The sequence below is a fragment of the Ranitomeya variabilis genome, chromosome 2 (assembly GCF_051348905.1).
Source record: "Ranitomeya variabilis isolate aRanVar5 chromosome 2, aRanVar5.hap1, whole genome shotgun sequence".
Lineage (NCBI taxonomy): Eukaryota > Metazoa > Chordata > Amphibia > Anura > Dendrobatidae > Ranitomeya > Ranitomeya variabilis.
In genome coordinates, this window is record NC_135233.1 from 671368215 (window position 1) to 671390369 (window position 22155).

Below are 22155 nucleotides of genomic sequence, written 5' to 3' on the forward strand. Positions count from 1 at the left end.
CTCCTACAGCTTATTGTTTGGCTATCCTTGAGGGAGCAGGTTAATTGAACAATCGATGTTTGTTAATTTGGTGAATACCTGTATGAAGTGATACTCCATTGTATCAGTCCATGCAGCTTGTCGTTTTTCATACATCGAGTGTTCAATTAACCTACTGTATATATTTTGTCCTTCAAACAATGAGAGATGACCTCCTCCCTCCAAACCTGTGGATACTGCTCTGAAGGACAGCTGTAGGTATAAAAAGGGATATCTCTCCTACAGAGAGAGTCTAGATAACAGAAGCCAAGACACCATGACTCCAACCAGAGAAATACAGATTTGAACCACTGCCCATCACTGAACCCATGGAGACGTTTGGAGAACCCAGGTCAGGACAATCAGATCACCTGGTCACATACCTCAATGGGCTGTCAGCTTCCTAAGCTCGCCACTACCTCCTCTCTGTGTGTAAACAGCCACAGATTCATCAGGTGCATAGTTACAAACATCCACACATTTATAGTCCTATCCCATAAATGGATGTGGATGTAAATTGCCACTCCAAAGAATTAGATGATGCACTCAAACAAGGGAGAATTACCGGCAAGTTCTAAATTACTCTTTATTAAGTATAAACCATAAAATTACATATAAATACATACATGGATAACAGGATGACAGAGAACCCCCAAAATCCCCAGTGGCATGTAATAGTAACATGTAACATTCCACTGGGGATTTTTTTGGTTCTCTCTCATTCTGTTTTCCATGTTTGTATTTATATGTAATTCTATGGTTTATATTTAATAAAGAGTAATTTATAAGTTGCCAGAAATACTCCCTTGTTCTTGAGTGCGACATGCTCCTCTCTGTGGGTGCCCGCCAAAAGCGAAGTGCTACTGGTTGGGGTAGTTGGCCCTGGAAGTCCCTAAGTCACAGATGTTTTAATTCCCGGAGAGCAAGCGGAAGGGTAAGACTCTGTCATTTGCACCATCTTATGTACTTGCAGGGACTGTACTATATTTTATTGACTGTTAGTGATCCAATAAAGGATCACCTGATTGTGTTACCTCCCCTGTATTGTACAAGCAGTATTCTGTCCATGGGAAAGGAGTACGGGCATTCAGTGGGATGAGCCCTGGTCCATGCAGACTTTCTAAAGACAGCCAGGCCAGTGGATGAGTGCACCCACAGAAAGTAGTGTCTCCACAACTACCGTATGTTCTATCATGAAAAAAAATGGATACAACACATACCTACAACACCGATGTCTGAATGTGGCCTTACAATTTATAATTATTGGCAGGATCATGTAATAAATGGAGTGAAGATCTTGAGTTTTGCACAATAAAACATGCATGAGGTGACTCAGATCTCCAATGTACCCAAAATCAAGAAGTGCTACAGTGCCATTTAATATTAGAGTAGCCAAACGTAGAGACCCTGATAGCAGCGAAATGTCACTAGGCTGCCTGCTGTAGTTTTAATCAAATCACTGTTTTATCAGCAGGAGATTATCACTAGAGTACTAGTAAACCTGCTGCCATATCTCCAACCATTTACACCATTGATTGGTAGCTTTCTGTATACACTGTGCATGGGCAGAAAGCTGCCAATCCGTGGTGTGGGCGAGGTTATACAGAGCTCAGCATTCAGAGAACTGCTAGATCTGCAGCAGAGAAAAATGAATTAGTCTTACCGGTAATTCGGTTTCTAGGAACCTTCCACGACAGCAGTATCGGAGTAATTAGTGCTGTCGTGGAAGGTGACTGGAGAAAATAGAATTAGTCTTACCGGTAATTCAGTTTCTAGGAACCTTCCACGACAGCAGCATCGGAGTAATTAGTGCTGTCGTGGAAGGTGACTGGAGAAAATAGAATTAGTCTTACCGGTAGTGTTGAGCGATACCGTCCGATACTTGAAAGTATCGGTATCGGAAAGTATCGGCCGATACCGGCAAAATATCGGATCCAATCCGATACCGATACCCGATACCAATACAAGTCAATGGGACTCAGGTATCGGACGGTATTCCTGATGGTTCCCAGGGTCTGAAGGAGAGGAAACTCTCCTTCAGGCCCTGGGAACCATATAAATGTGTAAAATAAAGAATTAAAATAAAAAATATCGCTATACTCACCTGTCCGATGCAGCCGGGACCTCGGCGATTGTAAGCGGCAGCGTTGTTTCTTTAAAATTCGCGCTTTTACTTGCTTACGTGAATTCCCGGCTTCTGATTGGTCAGGGCGGCCATGTTGCCGGGACTCGGACCAATCACAGCAAGCCGTGACGAAATTACGTCACGGCTTGCTGTGATTGGTCCGCGTCCCGGCAATATGGCGCCGTGACCAATCACAAGCCGTGACGTCACGGGAGGCTGGACACGCGCGCTTTTCAAAATAAGCGCGTGTCCAGCCTCCCGTGACGTCACGGCTTGTGATTGGTTAATGGCGGCCATGTTCCTGGGACGCGGACCAATCACAGCAAGCCGTGACGTAATTTCGTCACGGCTTGCTGTGATTGGTCCGCATCCCGGCAATATGGCGCCGTGACCAATCACAAGCCGTGACGTCACGGGAGGCTGGACACGCGCGCTTTTCAAAATAAGCGCGTGTCCAGCCTCCCGTGACGTCACGGCTTGTGATTGGTTAATGGCGGCCATGTTGCCGGGACGCGGACCAATCACAGCAAGCCGTGACGTAATTTCGTCACGGCTTGCTGTGATTGGTCAGGGCGGCCATGTTGCCGGGACTCGGACCAATCAGAAGCCGGGAATTCACGTAAGCAAGTAAAAGCGCGAATTTTAAAGAAACAACGCTGCCGCTTACAATCGCCGAGGTCCCGGCTGCGTCGGACAGGTGAGTATAGCGATTTTTTTTATTTTAATTCTTTCTTTTACACCTTTTTACATTAATGTTGTTTCGATACCGATATCCGATATTACAAAAATATCGGATCTCGGTATCGGAAATTCCGATACAGCAAGTATCGGCCGATACCCGATACTTGCAGCATCGGAATGCTCAACACTACTTACCGGTAATTCAGTTTCTAGGAACCTTCCACGACAGCAGTATTGGAGTAATTAGTGCTGTCGTGGAAGGTGACTGGAGAAAATAAAATTAGTCTTACCGGTAATTCAGTTTCTAGGAACCTTCCACGACAGCAGTATTGGAGAAATTAGTGCTGTCGTGGAAGGTGACTGGAGAAAATAAAATTAGTCTTACCGGTAATTCGGTTTCTAGGAACCTTCCACGACAGCAGTATTGGAGTAATTAGTGTAATTACTCCGATACTGCTGTCGTGGAAGGTGACTGGAGAAAGCTGTGATATTATCAAAGCTACTGCAAGTGATACATTGCCGTAATCAGAGCCTCTGCCCCTACATCATGCTACATTCAGATGGAGTAACAAAAACCTGGTGACACATTCCCACTAAGAGATGTAGTTTAGAAATGCAACTAATTGTGATAATATGATGGTAATTATTAAAGTGGATCTGTCTGTTTTTCTTATTATTACTCGGTTATTCCTTATTTAAATAAATGAATACATTAACTTCAGGGTATTACCATCTCACTTAATAGGACTAGATACACTAGTGACATACACTTCTAGGAGTAACAGATGAAGAGCACAATGAAGATTTCTAAGACAAGGTATTCTAGAATTGGTACTTTATAAAGAGACAAGACAGGATGTTACAGTTATGTAAAATATATACATATACAAAATGGATAAGCTATGAATCATCTATATATGAGCAGTATAAGATTATATATACACATTTCTGAGAAGCATATTATATATGTTCCTGACCACTGTAGAATATGTGTTCACATAGTGAAATATGTCCTGAAAAATTCCAAGAGGAGAGAATAAAAAGAAACTAAATAGAAACTGTCCATGTGGCCCCATCACCGTTCAGCTACTATTTTGTATTTTGCTGTTGAAAAAAAGAAAGCCTGTAATTGGTTGTTACAGGAAATGAGATAGTTTGTCTTTTAGACAATTTTTGTTAATTGGCCCCTATGTATTTAGGAAAGCCGTATAACATAGCATAGTGTTTAGCCATAAAATCCCAACTCTTACTTGGTGATTTCATTAAGAAGCTTTCCATATTCTTCATCATCCTATTTTCATATTGTGGAGTACATGTAGGGGGCTACACAGAAATGTATATAACCTTCCATCATATCCCTGCTTTCGCCATACTTACCTTCAAAGTTGAAAGTGCAAATGGTGACCACGGTTAGGGCTCGTTCAGATGGCACTCATACCCATTATTGTCTATGGCGCTGTTCACATGTCTGTGTGTTTTGGTGCTGCTTGGTCCTCAGAAATACAGAGACAAGGCCGACTTGGATCCAAGTCTATGCAAGTCTTTGGATCCGAGAAAAAATAATGGGAAAAAAACCCTTAGTCGCCATCCATGTGATGTCTGATTTTCATGTTTTTTCAATAGGGGACGTTTGAGAAACCTTCTTGTATGCAAAAATCAACTGATGAATCTCTGATAATAAAAACGGACCTAGCACTGATGAAAATGGGTCTATTTATTGCATAACAGAAAAACCACCGAGTCTGAATGAGGCCCAATACTGCGAGATGTCTCCCTCCAGCCACTGACTGCCAGGCGTACTACAGAGAAAAGGCAGAAATCAAGTTTGGCCCAAAACGTATGGAATTCACGGACAGTTTACAAGTAGTGGGGTTTTGTGTTCCGAAAGTCAAACACACATTTGTGTCACTATTTTGCTTTCTTTTTCTCTGTTCGCACCTTTTTAGGCATTTTTTTTTCTTATAAAGATTTCTGAAATAAACACTACTTACCGACAACCTGCTATATTTTGAGAAAAAAAAACAAAACTTGTACGAAATGCATTAACACAAAAGCTACAGAAAAACCACATGCGTTTCATTTTTCTCTACTGGCAGCCTGCTCCCATCTGACTGCAGAAAGCCATCCCTACTTTATGTGTGCAGTAGGCAGGCACAAAAGCAAACAACTGAAAGTTTCTCTTCTGGTGAAATTTATGGGAGACAGGAAAATTATGGTCCAAACGCACTTAAAAGGGGTCTCTGGTTCTGAAAAACCCTCTGTCTGAGACCAGAGATTATTGCCCCTTTAAAACAAAAAAAAAAATTAGATAGGTTGCTGCATTTATTGAGTATTATGAGGCCTCTTGTACAGATAACTACATTGTCCTACTGGCATGTAAAGGAGGTTCGATCCAGCCAATTTACTAGCCAAATGCCAGCTTGGCACTGCGCCATTCAGCAATTAAGAGCTGAGTTTTGACTACTTGAGCTACTGGGAAAGGTAGATAGGCTCAGTGGATCCAGTGCTAATGATTTCCTATTAGTGATGAGCGTGCTAACAGATTATCTCCAGCACGCTTGAAAAATATTTGAGTCCCCGCGGCTCCGTGTCTCGTGGCTGTTCGACCGCTGCAACATATGCAGGGATTTCCCGTTTGTTAGGCAATTCATGCATGTGTTGCAGCGGTCAAACAGCCGAGAGACAAACAACCCCGGGGACTCGAACATACAGTTAGGTCCATATATATTTGGACAGAGACAACATTTTTCTAATTTTGGTTAGACTTTACCACAATGAATTTTAAACAAAACAATTCAGATGCAGTTGAAGTTCAGACTTTCAGCTTTCATTTGAGGGTATCCACATTAAAATTGGATGAAGGGTTTAGGAGTTTCAGCTCCTTAACATGTGCCACCCTGTTTTTAAAGGGACCAAAAGTAATTGGACAATTGACTCCAAGGCTATTTCATGGACAGATGTGGGCAATCTCTTCGTTATGTCATCCTCAAGCAGATAAAAGGCCTGGAGTTGATTTGAGGTGTGGTGCTTGCATTTGGAAGGTTTTGCTGTGAAGTAAACATGCGGTCAAAGGAGCTCTCCATGCAGGTGAAACAATCCATCCTTAAGCTGCGAAAACAGAAAAAACCCATCCAAGAAATTGCTGCAATATTAGCAGTGGCAAAATCTATAGTTTGGTACTATCCTGAGAAAGAAAGAAAGCACTGGTGAACTCATCAATGCAAAAAGACCTGGGCGCCCACGAAAGACAAGAGTGGTGGATGATCGCAGAATAATCTCCATGGTGAAGAGAAACCCCTTCACAACAGCCAACCAAATGAACAACACTCTCCAGGAGGTCGGCGTATCAATATCCAAATCTACCATAAAGAGAAGACTGCATGAAAGTAAATACAGAGGGTTCACTGCACGATGCAAGCCACTCATAAGCATCAAGAATAAAAAGGCTAGACTGGACTTTGCTAAAAACATCTAAAAAAGCCAGCACACTTCTGGAAGAACATTCTTTGGACAGATGAAACCAAGATCAACCTCTACCAGAATGATGGAAAGAGAAAAGTATGGCAAAGGCGTGGTACAGCTCATGATCCAAAGCATACCACATAATCTGTAAAACATGGTGGAGGCAGTGTGATGGCTTGGGCATGCATGGCTGCCAGTGGCACTGGGTCACTAGTGTTTATTGATGATGTGACACAGGACAGAAGCAGACTAATGAATTCTGAGGTCTTCAGAGCCATACTGTGTGCTCAGATCCAGCCAAATGCAGCCAAACTGATTGGTCGTCGTTTCATACTACAGATGGACAATGACCCAAAACATAAAGCCAAAGCAGCCCAGGAGTTTATTAAAGCAAAGAAGTGGAATATTCTTGAATGGCCAAGTCAGTCACCTGATCTCAACCCAATTGAGCATGCATTTCACTTGTTAAAGACTAAACTTCAGACAGAAAGGCCCACAAACAAACAGCAACTGAAAACCACCGCAGTGAAGGTCTGGCAGAGCATTAAAAAGGAGGAAACACAGCGTCTGGTGATGTCCATGAGTTCAAGACTTCAGGCAGTCATTGCCAACGAAGGGTTTTCAGCCAAGTATTAAAAATAAACATTTTATTTAAAATTATTGAATCTGTCCAATTACTTTTGGTCCCTTTAAAAACAGGGTGGCACATGTTAAGGAGCTGAAACTCCTAAACCCTTCACCCAATTTTAATGTGGAAACCCTCAAATGAAAGCTGAAAGTCTGAACTTCAACTACATCTGAATTGTTTTGTTTAAAATTCATTGTGGTAATGTCTATAACCAAAATTAGAAAAATGTTGTCTCTGTCCAAATATATATGGACATAACTGTATTATTCGAGCACACCTAAGTGACTCGGTTAGCACCCGAGCATGCTCGGATAACATGTTATTATTCCAGCACGTTTGCTCATGACTACTTCCTATGCGTCGCGTTTAGCGTTAGTCATACCACTATTGTAGTGTCATGGAGTACACATGGCTACATATATACAGAGAATGAAGCAATTATTAGACTCTAAGAAATGGACAAGACAGAGTTATAAATGTAAAGCGGGATAGGCAAAATATTCCAGAACTGGAAATATCCATGATGTACTCTACTTACAAAATGTAATAAACCTTAATTAGAAGAAATTTGGAAATAGCAAATTTATATGTAAAAATGATAGCGGAACCATACAATGAACTTATAAAATTATGTCATAAATTCTGCCGACCCTACCCAACCATTCCCTGACTGCCTGGCGCACACGTATGTCATTTACATGACAGGTCAGCTGGCTGATGCACGGGAACACTGCAGGTTGCAGAGCAGCAAACATCTGGTCTGGCAGGATTTGGATTTGATTTAGAATAGTCAACACCATGTTGGTCCATGCCTAAAATACAAAAGCATACGTATATAAGTACTGCAGAGGAAAACGGGAACCCTTCAACTGACAGGTGGATGAACAGGATACAGTGGCATGTAAAAGTTTGGGCACCCCTGGTCAAAATTACTACTATTGTTAACAGTTAATCAAGTTGAAGATGAAATGATCTCTAAAAGGTCTAAAGTTAAAGATGACACATTTCCTTTGTATTTTAGGCAAAAAAAAAAAAGTATTGTCATTTTTTTCATTTTAAAAATTACCAAAAGGAAAATGGACCTATGCAAAAGTTTGGGCATCCTTGGAGATTTTTGTGCTCAGATAACTTTGACCAATGTTTCAGATCTTAATTAGCCTGTTAGAGTCATGGCTTGTTCACTATTATCGTTGCGAAAGGCCAGATGATGCAAATTTCCAGCTTTATAAAAACCTTGCTTCCTCTAAACTTGTGCCAAAAATCAGCAACTATGGGTTCTTCTAAGCTGCTGCCTAGCACTCTGAAAATGGTGGAGGCCTCCAAAGCAGAAGGCTATAAGAAGATTGCAAAGCGTTTTCAAGTTGCCCTTTTCTCTGAAATGTGATTAAGAAATGGCAGTAAACAGGAACAGTGGAGGTCAGGAAAAAGTCTGGAAAATCAAGCAACATTTCAGTGAGAACTGCTCATAGGATTGCTAAAGAGGCAAATCAGAACCCCTGTGTGAGTGCAAAAGACCTTCAGAAAGATTTTAGCAGACTCGGGAGTTGTGGTACATTGATCTACTGTTCAGAGACACCTGCACAAATATGGCCTTCATGGAAAAGTCATCAGAGGAAAACCTCTCCTGCATCCCCACTATAAAATTAGCACCAGAAGTATACAAAAGAACATCTAAACAAACCTGATGCATTTTAGAAACAAGTCCTGTGGACAGACAAGGTTAAAATAGAACTCTTTGGTCACAATGATGAAAGGTATGTGTGGAGAAAAAAGGGTACATAATTTCAGGAAAAGAACATCTCATCAACCATTAGGCATGGGATCAATCATGCTTTGGGGTTATGTTACAGCCAGTGGTACGGGGAACATTTCACAGGTAGAGGGAAGAATGGATTCAAGGAAATATCAACAAATTCTTAATGCAAACACAACACCATCTGTAAAAAAGCTGAAGTTGAAAAGAAGATGGCTTCTACAAAAGGATAATGATCCAAAACACACGTCAAAATCCACAATAGACTACCTCAGAAGGCACAAGCTGAAGGTTTTACAACAGCTCTCACAGTCCCCTGATCTGAACATCATTGAAAATCTGTGGTTGACCTCAAAATAGTAGTGCATGCAAGATGACCCAGGAATCTCACAGAACTAGAAGAATTTTCCAAAGAAGAATGGGGGAAAATCCCTCAAACAAGAATTAAAAGAGTCTTGACTGGCCATAAAAAATGTTTACAAACTGTGATACTTGAAAAAGGGGGTACTAACCATGCAGGGTGCTCAAACTTTTGCATTGGCCCATTTTTCATTTTTGTAATTTTTAAAATGTAAAAAATGCAGAACATTTTTTTTAGCCTAAAATACAAAGAAAATGCATCATCTTTTTTAGAGATCATTTCATATTCAACTTGCTAAACTGTTCACAATAGAAGTAATTTTGACCAGGGGTGCCAAAACTTTACATGGCCATCATTGTCAGTGCCACAGACATTGACTGGAGCGGTATGGTATGCACGACCAGCCACTTCATTATATGGTAGACATAAGTCACCTGTTCTGACGATCAGTTGGGGTCTAAGTAATGTAACGATTACCACCTATTCAATAGAGGTGGCAATTTTTGAAGACCTCTTTGAGGGACATGCATATATCCAGGTTGAAAATACAATATCTCGGTATCAGAAAAGGTTTAATTGCAACCTGTTGCTGCTGTGCATTTAGCACCCCTTCTTCTGTAACAGATCTACCGCTCCAGCTGGTCATATTAGTGATGAGGCATGTATATAAGCGGATGTGTGATCAATGACAAAGGTTGGAAAACCCCTTTATTGCAGCATTTCCCAATTAGCAAATGGCTCTTAAAAGTAGATTACCTGTATCTGTGCTTCTGCATCCCGTATTGAAATATTGAACGTACTAACAGTGGATCCGGAACGAGATCTCTTCTCCTGCCTCAATATCTCAGGTCCAGCACTGAAAGAGTGTCTCATCTGAGTTTGGTCAACCAGATGTTGGGGCCTTTGTGGCATAGGCGATTCCTGCCCTCTGGAAGATAACATTTCAACCTTTTTGTCCAACTTCGTGTCTTTAACGAACGTCGTCAGGTTATGCTGCTGCTTTCTCTTTTTGTATTCGGTCATGAGTTTCGCTATTGTTTTATCGGTAGCTATGGTATAGATCTTGTTGCCAGCGTTCTCCCACCATTCCTTCTTCCTGCCCTGATCTCTTTTCTCTAGCTTAGGACTTTGTGGCATTGATGCAGCAAAACCTCTTGGTGGTAAATCTATAGGATGGTCTTTATTCAGGTATCGGTCATCTTCAGAGGGTGTTTCTTTTCCAGAGAGACCTCCAGTTGATGGTGTTGAGGTTTCTGACTGAAATGATGGTAGGATGAAGAAAGGATCCCCCTTAATGCCTGGGTGATCTTCATTATTCTCCAGGTCTAGATGCATCTGAATGTAGTTATTACAAAGTTCCATACACAGTTTGTGAAGTCTTTTAATCAACCAAGCCCAATCGGCATTACTGACCGGCTGAACACTCAGCGATGGGACTCGAGCCCGCCATTGTCGTTTTTCTTTCCCTCTTGGAGGGCTGACTTGAGCAGTTTCTTCAAATATGTCTTCATCCTCTGATGAGCATTGCTGGGAGGAATCTGTACTATGCTCTTCTTCTTCATAAAGTATCTTCTTCACAACATCAGCAGTTATGTTGTCTTGATTGGTCAACAAGGCACAAATTAAAGCCTGAAAGTAGATGTTAAAGCTCATTGCCGACTGTCGATAAAGATTTGCTGCTCCACCAATGCCAGAAACTTTCATGAGCAAGCATTTCAAGCCAGGACGTGCATCAAATTCCCTAGCCGTCCTGTAGGAGTCCAACAAGAGGTCAAATATAACAGCCAGGTTTTGCATTGAAATGTATCTCAGAAACCCAACCGTTTTAGCTTCAGGGAGAGGAGCAGATTTATCTTCAGTCATCGTGGGGCATTTTACAAATTCCTCCAACAGAATGTCATACAGGTTTTGCAGCAGAACTTGATGAGAAAGCAAACTGACTACAATTGTCCTAAATGGAATACTTTAAAAAAGACAGAGAAATAGAGTTAAGAGAGTTCAATGTGCATTAGCATTATGTGCACTAAATAATGCACATCTTATAGATCATTTACCATTCCATATGGTTTCAAACTATATTACAACAGCTTTACCTTATGGTCTAAGCCCAAGATCACTCAAAACACAGTATGCTAAATCTTTTCCCATGATTGTTAAAAGGGTTGTCTCACTAGGACATCCCATACTGATAACAAACCCAGCATAGTGAGCAGTCGATCGCCATCTGTATGGCAACGCAAACCAGGGGCTAGAATATCGGATCACTACGGGTAGTCTTATAGGGATGGGTCTGCGTCAGAGTCACTGATACTCAGTGGCCATCTTTTCTGGCTGATAGATGGAAACCCCCATGCTCCAAAGTGTATATGTATAAAAGTGTATATAGAAAAAAAACTTTAAAGACAGGACTGTACAGACATGATTCCAAGTGCCAATACACCCACCTGTACTGGACATGAACAAATGGAAAACACTTGTCAGTTGCCTGGTACGGAAAATCTAGAACTGTTATCTATAAATCAATCATGCAGAAAAACAGTGTTTTTTTTCCTTTTCCTTAAAAATTTGTTAGACAATCTTTAACGACAGTGCTGAGAAAGATCAGCTTTGTTCTTTTGTATGATTGATCTGCTCTAATAGGGTAGATGGACTCTGCCTGCAATATATATTAATAGGACTCCAAGATGCAGACATGTGGGGAAATGCCCAGAGGAGCCCAGGGACAACTAACACAGCCCTTAACCCTCCGTCAGGGGCAACTGATCTGACAGGCGCAGCTCACTTAGTTTCATTTCTCTATTTTCAGTGGTTTGTCTGGGAAACACCCTCCTCCCAGTACCTTCCTAAAGGTACCGTCACATTAAGCGACGCTGCAGCGATATCGACAATGATGCCGATCGCTGCAGCGTCGCTGTGTGGTCGCTGTCACACAGACAGCTCTCCAGCAACCAACGATGCCGAAGTCCCCGGGTAACCAGGGTAAACATCGGGTTACTAAGCGCAGGGCCGCGCTTAGTAACCCGATGTTTACCCTGGTTACCAGTGTAAATGTAAAAAAAACCAAACACTACATACTTACATTTCGGTGTCTGTCGCGTCCCCTGCCTTCAGCTTCCCTGCACTGTGTAAGCGCCGGCCCTAAGCACAGCGGTGACGTCACCGCTGTGCTTTGCTTTACGGCCGGCACTGACACATTCAATGCAGGAAGCTCTGAGCAGCAGCGCGGACGCCGGGGGACGTGACAGACATCAGAGGGTGAGTATGTAGTGTTTTTTTTTTACTTTTACAATGGTAACCAGGGTAAATATCGGGTTACTAAGCGCGGCCCTGCGCTTAGTAACCCGATATTTACCCTGGTTACCATTGTAAAACATTGCTGGCATCGTTGCTTTTGCTGTCAAACACGACGATACACGCCGATCTGACGACCAAATAAAGTTCTGGACTTTCAGCAACGACCAGCGATATCAGAGCAGGATCCTGATCGCTGCTGCGTGTCAAACACAATGATATCGCTATCCAGGACGCTGCAACATCACGGATCGCTGTCGTTATCGTTGCAAAGTCGTTTAGTGTGAAGGTACCTTAACTTTAAAGGCTGTGTGAAACCTGAGAAGCCTCTTGTGCTGCAGAGCTGCAGGAGATCAGATATCAGTGTTTTGGCTTCTCGAGCTCATTGCCCCTGAATGCGTCACACCTTTGAGGGTATGTGCACACGTCAGGATTTCTTGCAGAAATTTCCTGAAGAAAACCGGAAATTTTCTGCAAGAAATCCGCCTTTTTTTTGTGTTTTTTTCCCGTTTTTTTTTTAGCATTTTGCAAGTGAAATTAGCTTGCAGAATGCTAAAGTTTTCCAAGCGATCTGTAGCATCGCTTGGAAAACTGACAGGTTGGTCACACTTGTCAAACATACTGTTTGACAAGTGTGACCAACTTTTTACTATAGATGCTGCCTATGCAGCATCAATAGTAAAAAGATATCATGTTAAAAATAATAAAAAAAATAAAAAAATGGTTATACTCACCCTCTGCAGACAGCCGATCTCCTCAGCGGCGTCCGTTCCAATAGATGGTGTGGTGCAGGACCTTCGATGACGTCGCGGTCACGTGACCGCGACATCATCGCGGTCATGTGACCGCGACGTCATCGTGGTCATGTGACCGCGACGTCATCGCAGTCATGTGACCGCGACGTCATCGCAGGTCCTTCACCACACCATCTATAGGAACGGAAGCGGCAGCATGCACCGCTGAGAGGCGGGAAGACTCCGGGGGCCATCGAAGGTGAGTATATGACTATTTTTTATTTTAATTCTTTTTTTTTTCACCAATTATACGGTGCCCAGTCCGTGGAGGAGAGTCTCCTCTCCTCCACCCTGGGTACCAACCGCACATGATCTGCTTACTTCCCGCATGGTGGGCACAGCCACATGCGGAAAGTAAGTAGATCAATGCATTCCTAGGTGTGCGGAATCCCCGCAATTCCGCAAATTTAATGAACATGTTGCTTTTTTTTCTGCGGAAAAAAATGCAACATTTGCACAAGAAATGCGGAATACACTTAAAATAATGGGAGGCATATGTAAGTGTTTTTTTCGTGTTTTTATCACGTTTTTATAGCGAAAAAACGCGAAAAAAACGCGAAAAATACTGAACGTGTGCACATGGCCTGATGGTTAGAATTTGCTGTTTTTATTCATCCCAATTGTTTTTTTAGCTTGTTTTATGAATAGCTAGTGCTAAATTTGTGGATTTGTCATAGAAGGTTTTGTTAGAAATAAGAGTGTGCTTCTCGGGCACATTGCGCCCTAACACATATTCTCTCTCTTGCTTCAGCTTTTCTTCTGAAATGGCGAGGAGAATATTTGACTTGTCCAATGCCCTTCATGTTGAGCAAGTGCAAAATATACTGATTGCTGATGAGACAGACCCCTTACAGCTAGAAGATTTAGGGGAAGAAAGTGACATTGCTTCAGAAGATGATGTGGAAGAATGTCCAGATGTGTCTGATACAGATCAAGATGGAGAGAGTGAGGAGGATGCTCAAGACTTAGAAACATATTAATTTTCTGGTTATTAAACATTTTTTTCCCCACCTGATTATGTGTATTCTCATTTATTACATTCCTATTAAGGTAACTGATCACTTTTAGAGCATTGAAATAAAAAAAAAAAGAAAATATAGCCAATTTTCTAGCCTGTACCGGACAAGCGCAATGCCCCAAAACTCGTTATGAAACATATTGCCCCTGACGGAGGGTTAATGTAAGGACATGCCTATGTGACAGAATCCTGGACTACGGAGAATGGTAAAAAACCAATTTGAGATGGAGACTTTAGTAATCTTTGTTATATTAAAGGAGTAGTTGGTGGACGGACAAAAAAAACCTCACGGATCCCTCGATGAGCCTCATTGGTCTGGACTAGGTTATCCTGTCTCAACACACGGGAGATGCCGCTCAGCCAATCGCTGACTAGAGCAATGATCCGCCTCAGCCAGGTATTGGCTGAGCAGCATTTCCTGTATGTTAAGGGTAGGTGTCCACGGGCCGGATTACATCCGGATTAGCTGTGTACAACCGCAGTGTTCAACCCGCAGCGTCCAGATGTTACAGCACAGTGGAGGGGATTTTATGAAATCCCGTCTCCACTATGCGTGTTCGCACGCATCCGGCAGCCCTGTGTTTACAGACATGCGGCGCATCTTTTTAGAACGCAGCATGTCTGTTTACCTTGTGGCAACGCTCCGTCGCCGCAAGGTAAATAACAGGGTCCTATGTATGGGGTGCGGTGATTCCGGATGTGTGCAATGAACACATCCGGAATCACGGTGCGTACAGAAGGGGGCGGCACTTTGGGCGGAGCGGGGTTTCCGCTCCGTCCAAAGCGCCGACAATCCAGACGGTGGACACGCACCCTAAGAGGGACCGGGAAGCCGAGATCAGTGGGCACTAACACATGAGTGGTGGGGGATGGGTGAAGAGGAGTATTAGTTTTATGCCGCAAGGAAAGGTTTAGAAAAAACAAAACTATATGATTGGAAAGCCCCTTAAATCTTTAACACACAGCCAACGTTCAGCTATTAATTGTAGTACTGTAATTGTTCCTCCTTCTTTTCATATTTTAGTTAACAATATGAACATTACACAAAAATTGAATTTCCACGTAACCACTACCTGACATTTTTATTAGCTTCAATATGCAATAGTGCCAAGCAACATATAGATCTTACCCCAGCTTTCTGTTTAGTAGCACAGCGTTAGTTATAGGCAGGAAAAAAAAGGCAGAAAGTTAGAAGCTGTACATGCAAGAATTACACCAATACACAAGACAACAGTGATCACCTGAAGCAGCTGTGGTCAGCAGATAATTAGAACCGCCATCTATACGCTAAGCTGCCATGACTGCGTACAGGGTTAGCAGTCTGATCACAAATATTAAACTCATGATAAAGAGAATAGGGGTCAATCATACATTTCCAGTACCGATATCTTAAAATAAATAAATAATATCTCAAAATGTCTAAGTCCCCTATTGTCTTTCTGAAAGCATGCTTAAATAGGACTTGTCACCAGGTCAAAATTGACCGTTTTTTCCTTTTATTTTATTCTTACTGCTTCCCTGAGTATTCCGCTTTTTTCCTTTATTAAAATGTGCTATACTGTATCAGAGATTCGGACCTTTTTATTTAGTGCGGATTTTAAATGGTCTTTTCTAAGGTTAGTGGGGGCGTCCTTGCAGGATTACGACATGATAAAGATTTCATTCCTAAGAATTAATCAAAATTACACACTAACTATCTAGTGCTGTCTGGGTAGGTTGACGGTAAACTCATAGCCTCTGCAAGGATCAGTCCATTGTCTTCCTGGTTGCCATAATGACAATATCAAGTTGCGAAAGTGGTGGCAATGTTACACTTGTATTAGGAATGTCATGTCCAAAGGATGCTTGATCTACCTTTAAGTGCATGAACATACAGCTCTGGCAAAAATGAAAACGAGCCAAGTCAGTAACAGTCGGTAAGCGTATACAGTACAGACCAAAACTTTGGACACACCTTCTCATTTAAAGATTTTTCTGTATTTTCATGACTATGAAAATTGTTCATTCACGCTGAAGGCATCAAAACTATGAATTAACACATGTGGAATTATATACTTAACAAAAAAGTGTGAAACAACTGAAAATATGTCTTATATTCTAGGTTCTTCAAAGTAGCCACCTTTTGCTTCAAGAGGTAGTCACCGGGATTGGTCTTCCAACAATCTTGAAGGAGTTCCCAGAGATGCTTAGCACTTGTTGGCACTTTTGCCTTCACTCTGCGGTCCAGCTCACCCCAAACCATCTCGATTGGGTTCAGGTCTGGTGACTGTGGAGGCCAGGTCATCTGGCATAGCACCCCATCACTCTCCTTCTTGGTCAAATAGCCCTTACACAGCCTGGAGGTGGTTTGGGGTCATTGTCCTGTTGATAAATAAATGATGGTCCAACTAAACGCAAACCGGATGGAATAGCATGCCGCTGCAAGATGCTGTGGTAGCCATGCTGGTTCAGTATGCCTTCAATTTTGAATAAATCCCCAACAGTGTCACCAGCAAAGCACCCCCACACCATCACACCTCCTCCTACATGCTTCACGGTGGGAAACAGGCATGTAGACTCCATCCGTTCACCTTTTCTGCGTCGCACATAGACACGGTGATTGGAAGCAAAGATCTCAAATTTAGACTCATCAGACCAAAGCACAGATTTCCACTGGTCTAATGTCCATTCCTTGTGTTCTTTAGCCCAAACAAGTCTCTTCTGCCTGTTGCCTGTCCTTAGCAGTGGTTTCCTAGCAGCTATTTTACCATGAAGGCCTGCTGCACAAAGTCTCCTCTTAACAGTTGTTGTAGAGATGTGTCTGCTGCTAGAACTCTGTGTGGCATTGACCTGGTCTCTAATCTGAGCTGCTGTTAACCTGCGATTTCTGAGGCTGGTGGCTCGGATAAACTTATCCTCAGAAGCAGAGGTGACTCTTGGTCTTCCTTTCCTGGGGCGGTCCTCATGTGAGCCAGTTTCTTTGTTGCACTTGATGGTTTTTGTCATTGCACTTGGGGACACTTTCAAAGTTTGCCCAATTTTTCGGACTGACTGACCTTCATTTCTTAAAGTATTGATGGACACTCGTTTTTCTTTACTTAGAATTTGTATTATGGCAAGAAAAAAGCAGCTAACAGTCTATTCAGTAGGACTATCATCTGTGTAGCCACCAGACTTCTGCACAACACAACTGATGGTCCCAACCCCATTTATAAGGCAAGAAATCCCACTTATTAAACCTGACAGGGCACACCCGTGAAGTGAAAACCATTCCCGGTGACTACCTCTTGAAGCTCATCAAGAGAATGCCAAGAGTGTGCAAAGCAGTCATCAAAGCAAAAGGTGGCTACTTTGAAGAACCTAAAATAAAAGACATATTTTCAGTTGTTTCACACTTTTTTGTTAAGTATATAATTCCACATGTGTTAATTCATAGTTTTGATGCCTTCAGTGTGAATGTACAATTTTCATAGTCATGAAAATACAGAAAAATCTTTAAATGAGAAGGTGTGTCCAAACTTTTGGTCTGTACTGTAGTTTAAAGGGGAAAACAGAACTCGTAGTCAAAATACAAGTCGAAGGTCAGGACCAGCCAGGAGCAAAGGTACCGGAGACGTGAGACAGAGAACGGAGTAAGAGTAAGCCAGTAGGTCAAAAGCCAGACAGACGTGTGGTAACAAAGACGGGAGACAGGAGACGAAGTCAGAGTTCAAGCAGAGTCAAAAAACAGAGGGGATACACACCAAAGTCACACTAGGTCAGGTATAGGAGACAGGTCAGGCACCGGTAAGGGAGGTCAGAGGCAAAAGGAACACTGGGGTCTAACAGGTTAGCAGCTCCAGCAAGCCCACAACTATCACTGACACAAGCAGCCAGCAAGAGCACCAAGAAATAGCCACTCCCAAATCAAAGAGAGGCAGAAATAGTTAACCCCGCCATGACCAGGCCGGAGTAGGATAAACAGAAAGCAAACTCCGACCCGGATCATGACACTCAGCCTTCGCACCTAGTTGAGAGTGATTACAAACACTTTCAGCTTTCAACTCACAGCAGTCAATGTGGGAGAAGGGGGAGAAGAGCTGATCTGTGTAATTACAAACACATCTTGAACTGCAGATCGACTTTACAATACTGTCAGACCTGCTTTAGTCCACCTCCTCCACACAGACAGCCATAAGATAAAAGCTGTATGTGTTTGGAATCACACTCAGCTCTGAAGTACTCTACACAGTAGACACTACACATAGTAGGACTGAGAGCAGGGCTGTCTATCATTACAAGTCTCACACTTAGGTTATCTAGGGGCATGTTCTTTTTCCCCTGTATGAAAGGGAAAAAGGTACTCTGGTTTAACTTATCCTAAGTAATCACCTAAACTTCATAAGCCAATATGTATGCAACCGAGATTAAAAAATAAAATAAAATATTTGTTTGGCTCTGCACCCTCCATTTCATAATACGACCAGTTCAACATGCTAAAACTAATGAAAAGTTCCCTTTAAAGGGACTGTCTCATGTATTTAATGTAGCTTTCAGATACCAAGTTTATGTCTGTAGACTATCTGTTCTATTTTTATGTTTTAGCTACCGTATGTATTTTTGAAAACTTCCCCAGGAGGTACTAATTTTGGACAGACACACTTTCTTATTCTATTGTTTGTGCAGTGAGGTGTGTATGCTTTGTCACTCCAGGAATTCATGGAGTACAGATATTTTCCTCAGAAACCAGGAAGTTGATAATGAGACGACTCTGCTGTCTTTACCATTCTACACAGTAAAGCCAACAAGTTAGCTACGTAACAAAAAGACAAAAATATATGTTTATAGGAAAAATGTGATTAAAAGGAGTTTTTGCATCTTCTGAGATAGGTGTGCACTGCTGCTTGCTGGTGGGCTGTGTATTACTGCTTGATTGGCACTTTAGACAGTGGCATCATTGTGCTGCTGGCCCGAGCTGTGTGCTCCTTCGATGATGCAGAAGCAAAGTTGTCTCGTATAGCAGCATTGGAAGAGTTCACAGACACTAAAGCCAGCTAGACCAGAGCAGTATTTACAATTTCTACTGGAAAGTGCTTGAAAGTCATGCTCCAGATCAGCCACCACTGCTAGACTTCAGTGGTGGCCAGCTGCCCTAGGCAATAAGCAGTAAAAAGTAACATTAAAAATCCCTACTTTTATCAGGACGAATGGGATTTTTAATAAGAAGGAAATTGCAAAATTGCTTATTTTTACAAGCACTTAGCAATTTTACGAATAGCAGAACATGAGAACCTTTTAAATATATCAGTGTTTGATTATACAAATGTGAAGGCTTTTCAAATATGTTAGCCTAATGGCTCTTCCGGATATTGTGGTGACTGGCTTCCAAGAAGACATACAATTTATGGTCAAATTAACACATATGGCATCCTGAATAATTGCTATGCAAGATTATATCTCTTTTATCTAGTATCAGGTGAAAAATCAACAATAATGCAAAAATATGGCAACACCTGCTATACCAGATCTCCTGCGACTCCTTCTGATAGGCAGGTTAAAATGGAAAATATATTTTAAATAGTGTGACAAAGTCACTGGAAAGGTCTGGAGGGGAGATAGGTTTCACTGTGCTTAATGGTGTCAGTGATATAAAACTCAGAGATTTTCCTCCAGCACACTATGTGCGGTGAGGGGTTAAAAGCTAATTAATGTAATGGGCTGAGTTTTATGTAGACATCCATAGAGCAGGTGGGAGGATGCCCACCTTATCTCCACCCCAGGGTGTGGTCTGGGACTTAAGTAGCTGGCCTCCAAAGGCAGCAGTGTTCAGTGTCTGGAGAGGAACACTCCAGAGAAGTGTTTGTGGTTTGCTGATACCTGAACCGTGTGTCTTGCTAACCCTGAGCGTGCTGATCCCTGCTAATACAAGGGCTGTGCTTAGTGCTGCCATTCTGTTTTGTTTTGCTATTTTGCCCAGAGGGCCGTGTTTACTTTGAGCTTCATCTCGGTTTATGCCACATCTAATAAACCAAAGACATTCTGTTCCTATGTCTACCTCCGTGTACAGCCGAGTGAGCCAATCTACCACAATAGCCTTACCTTTTCTGCGTGTGTCCATTGGGTTTTTCATCTGGAGGCAGCTCAATAATAAGCACACAGGACTGGGCATGTTCAAAGCCCTCCTTATTGTTTGGGGTTTTTGGTGAGCACTGGGCATCTAACATGAACACCTGTCAATGACAATGACCTTAATGTATTGCTTTAACATATGGTACAAAAGGTGTAGTAAAAATCCTGAATATTTCAAATCTGTATGCCACCAACTAAAGAAAAGAATCTGTCAGCAGGATTCTGAATTGTAATCTGATAGCAGTATAATGTAGGGACAGAGATACTGATTCCAGTGATGGGTCACTTACTGGTATGCGTTTTGCGGTTTTAATAAAATCAGTATTTCAATCAGAAGGAGATTAACACTACAAGACTAGATATCTAGTGCCTTCTAGTCCAACCATGACCCCATCAGTGATTAGCCGGTTTCTGTCAATATATTGAGGGTGATTAATCAAGGCTTTTTCATTTCTGGTATTTACAAAGCTTTAAAAAGTCACAAATATTTTAGCGCAACATCAAAGTGTGCAAAAAATGTTCGGTATTTGGCATTTTTTCACCATTTCTGCCAAAGTAGGTGGAGGTGGGGCAGGAAACTCCGATAGCTAAATTCATACACAGCTTAGCATTGAAAGAACTGGTAAATTAGCTGCAGATAAAACTGTGATTCTATCACAACTGCTGCACCCACTAAATGACATCGCTGGAATCAAGGTCTCTGTCCTTGCACCAGAGTACTCTCAGTTTACAGAGCAAAAACCTACTGACAGGTTTCCCCTTAAGAAATCAATCTGACGTAGTAGGAAATGGAAAGAAAAATATTATTTTGCATTAAGCCACAAAATAAAGATGTCTCTAAGATCTTTGCTGCAGAATTGAATTATGGCTGCTCACGCTAATATTTTACATCTGTTCATATCCATGATATTCTGGTGTAATCACAAATCTATTATGCATCCATCAAGAGACCGAGAGCGGCACTTTAAATGAATCATCTCATCTACATCAATTTTAGGCCACAGACTTTATTAAATTTTCATTCCCGGTTAAGCACACTGACTTCTGGCATAAATATAGCTTTCAGTTCTTGGCCAGTAGCCAGTGAACATGGCGAGTGCCAGCGAAAAAAAACATTATTTAATAGGTAGAGATGGGAAAATCGATTTGCAGGACCCTGGTCAAGCAGTCAGGTCAGTAATCCATGACTGTTGGATGGGAGCTCTGCAAATCACCACTTACCTGCTGTCATCTGCTATGGATTAGCCGGGCTGGAGCGCCAACACACAACATCGCACCAGCTCAGCTAATCAAAGATGCTGTCATGTAGCCAGCGATCACCTATCTGGCCTGGCAGCTGGACCTGCCAAATCTGGCTGGTGGCACTACCAGTAACAGTATACCTCAATTGTATACGGTAGAGGGATTTTTACCTGTTGCGTCATGGCCCGGATTCTCCAGTATTCAGCCTCTGCATTTGGGGATAAAGACGGTGCTGCCACCTTCACTTCACATGCGTCTCCAGAAAAACTTTCCGACCCACTATGGAAATAGCCTAACAGATTCTGGGACAAGAGAGATATTTCGTTATATATTTTCAATAGCGTGACTAGTGTCATTTGGTTATAGCATCCCTTATGTCTTACCTTCATTGGTTCTAACGTAGCAGAAAACGCATCCTGCAAGGCACAGCAAGCCAGTCTCCACATCTCCTCTGTAAAGACTGGTCCTGCAGTTACCAGCACATATCTAAAAAATAAATCAAAAAGATGATGGGATCAGAAAACAGAAAAAACAAGGATTCCCATATCTGCTCTATCAACGAATCCCTACCTGATACAGGAACAGCCCACTCGAGAGATGCTTTCGGTGGGTTCAGCCACACATGACACAAGCAGCTTGAATAATTCTTTTAGCATTGTGTTAATCATATTTTCATACCCTATGTCTGCAGGAAA

General features: G+C 42.1%; 1 protein-coding gene and 1 long non-coding RNA gene across 3 annotated transcripts in view; one reads left to right on the forward strand and one right to left on the reverse strand.

Moving 5' to 3' along the window:
- Positions 1-22155, forward strand: part of LOC143807584 (uncharacterized) — a 1151218-nt gene that overhangs the window by 478011 nt on the left and 651052 nt on the right. The window lies entirely within an intron of this gene.
- The window catches only part of ARFGEF3 (ARFGEF family member 3), a 110100-nt gene continuing 95050 nt past the window's right edge, over positions 7106-22155 (reverse strand). For both annotated transcript variants that reach the window (XM_077289258.1, XM_077289257.1), the window contains exons 29-34: positions 22031-22145; positions 21844-21946; positions 21631-21762; positions 20189-20319; positions 9785-10991; positions 7106-7726 (exon numbers count right to left, since the gene is read on the reverse strand). In XM_077289258.1, the coding sequence (XP_077145373.1) occupies positions 7535-7726; positions 9785-10991; positions 20189-20319; positions 21631-21762; positions 21844-21946; positions 22031-22145 (1880 nt within the window). In that variant the 3' untranslated portion in view covers positions 7106-7534. The remainder of the gene's footprint in view (positions 7727-9784; positions 10992-20188; positions 20320-21630; positions 21763-21843; positions 21947-22030; positions 22146-22155) is intronic.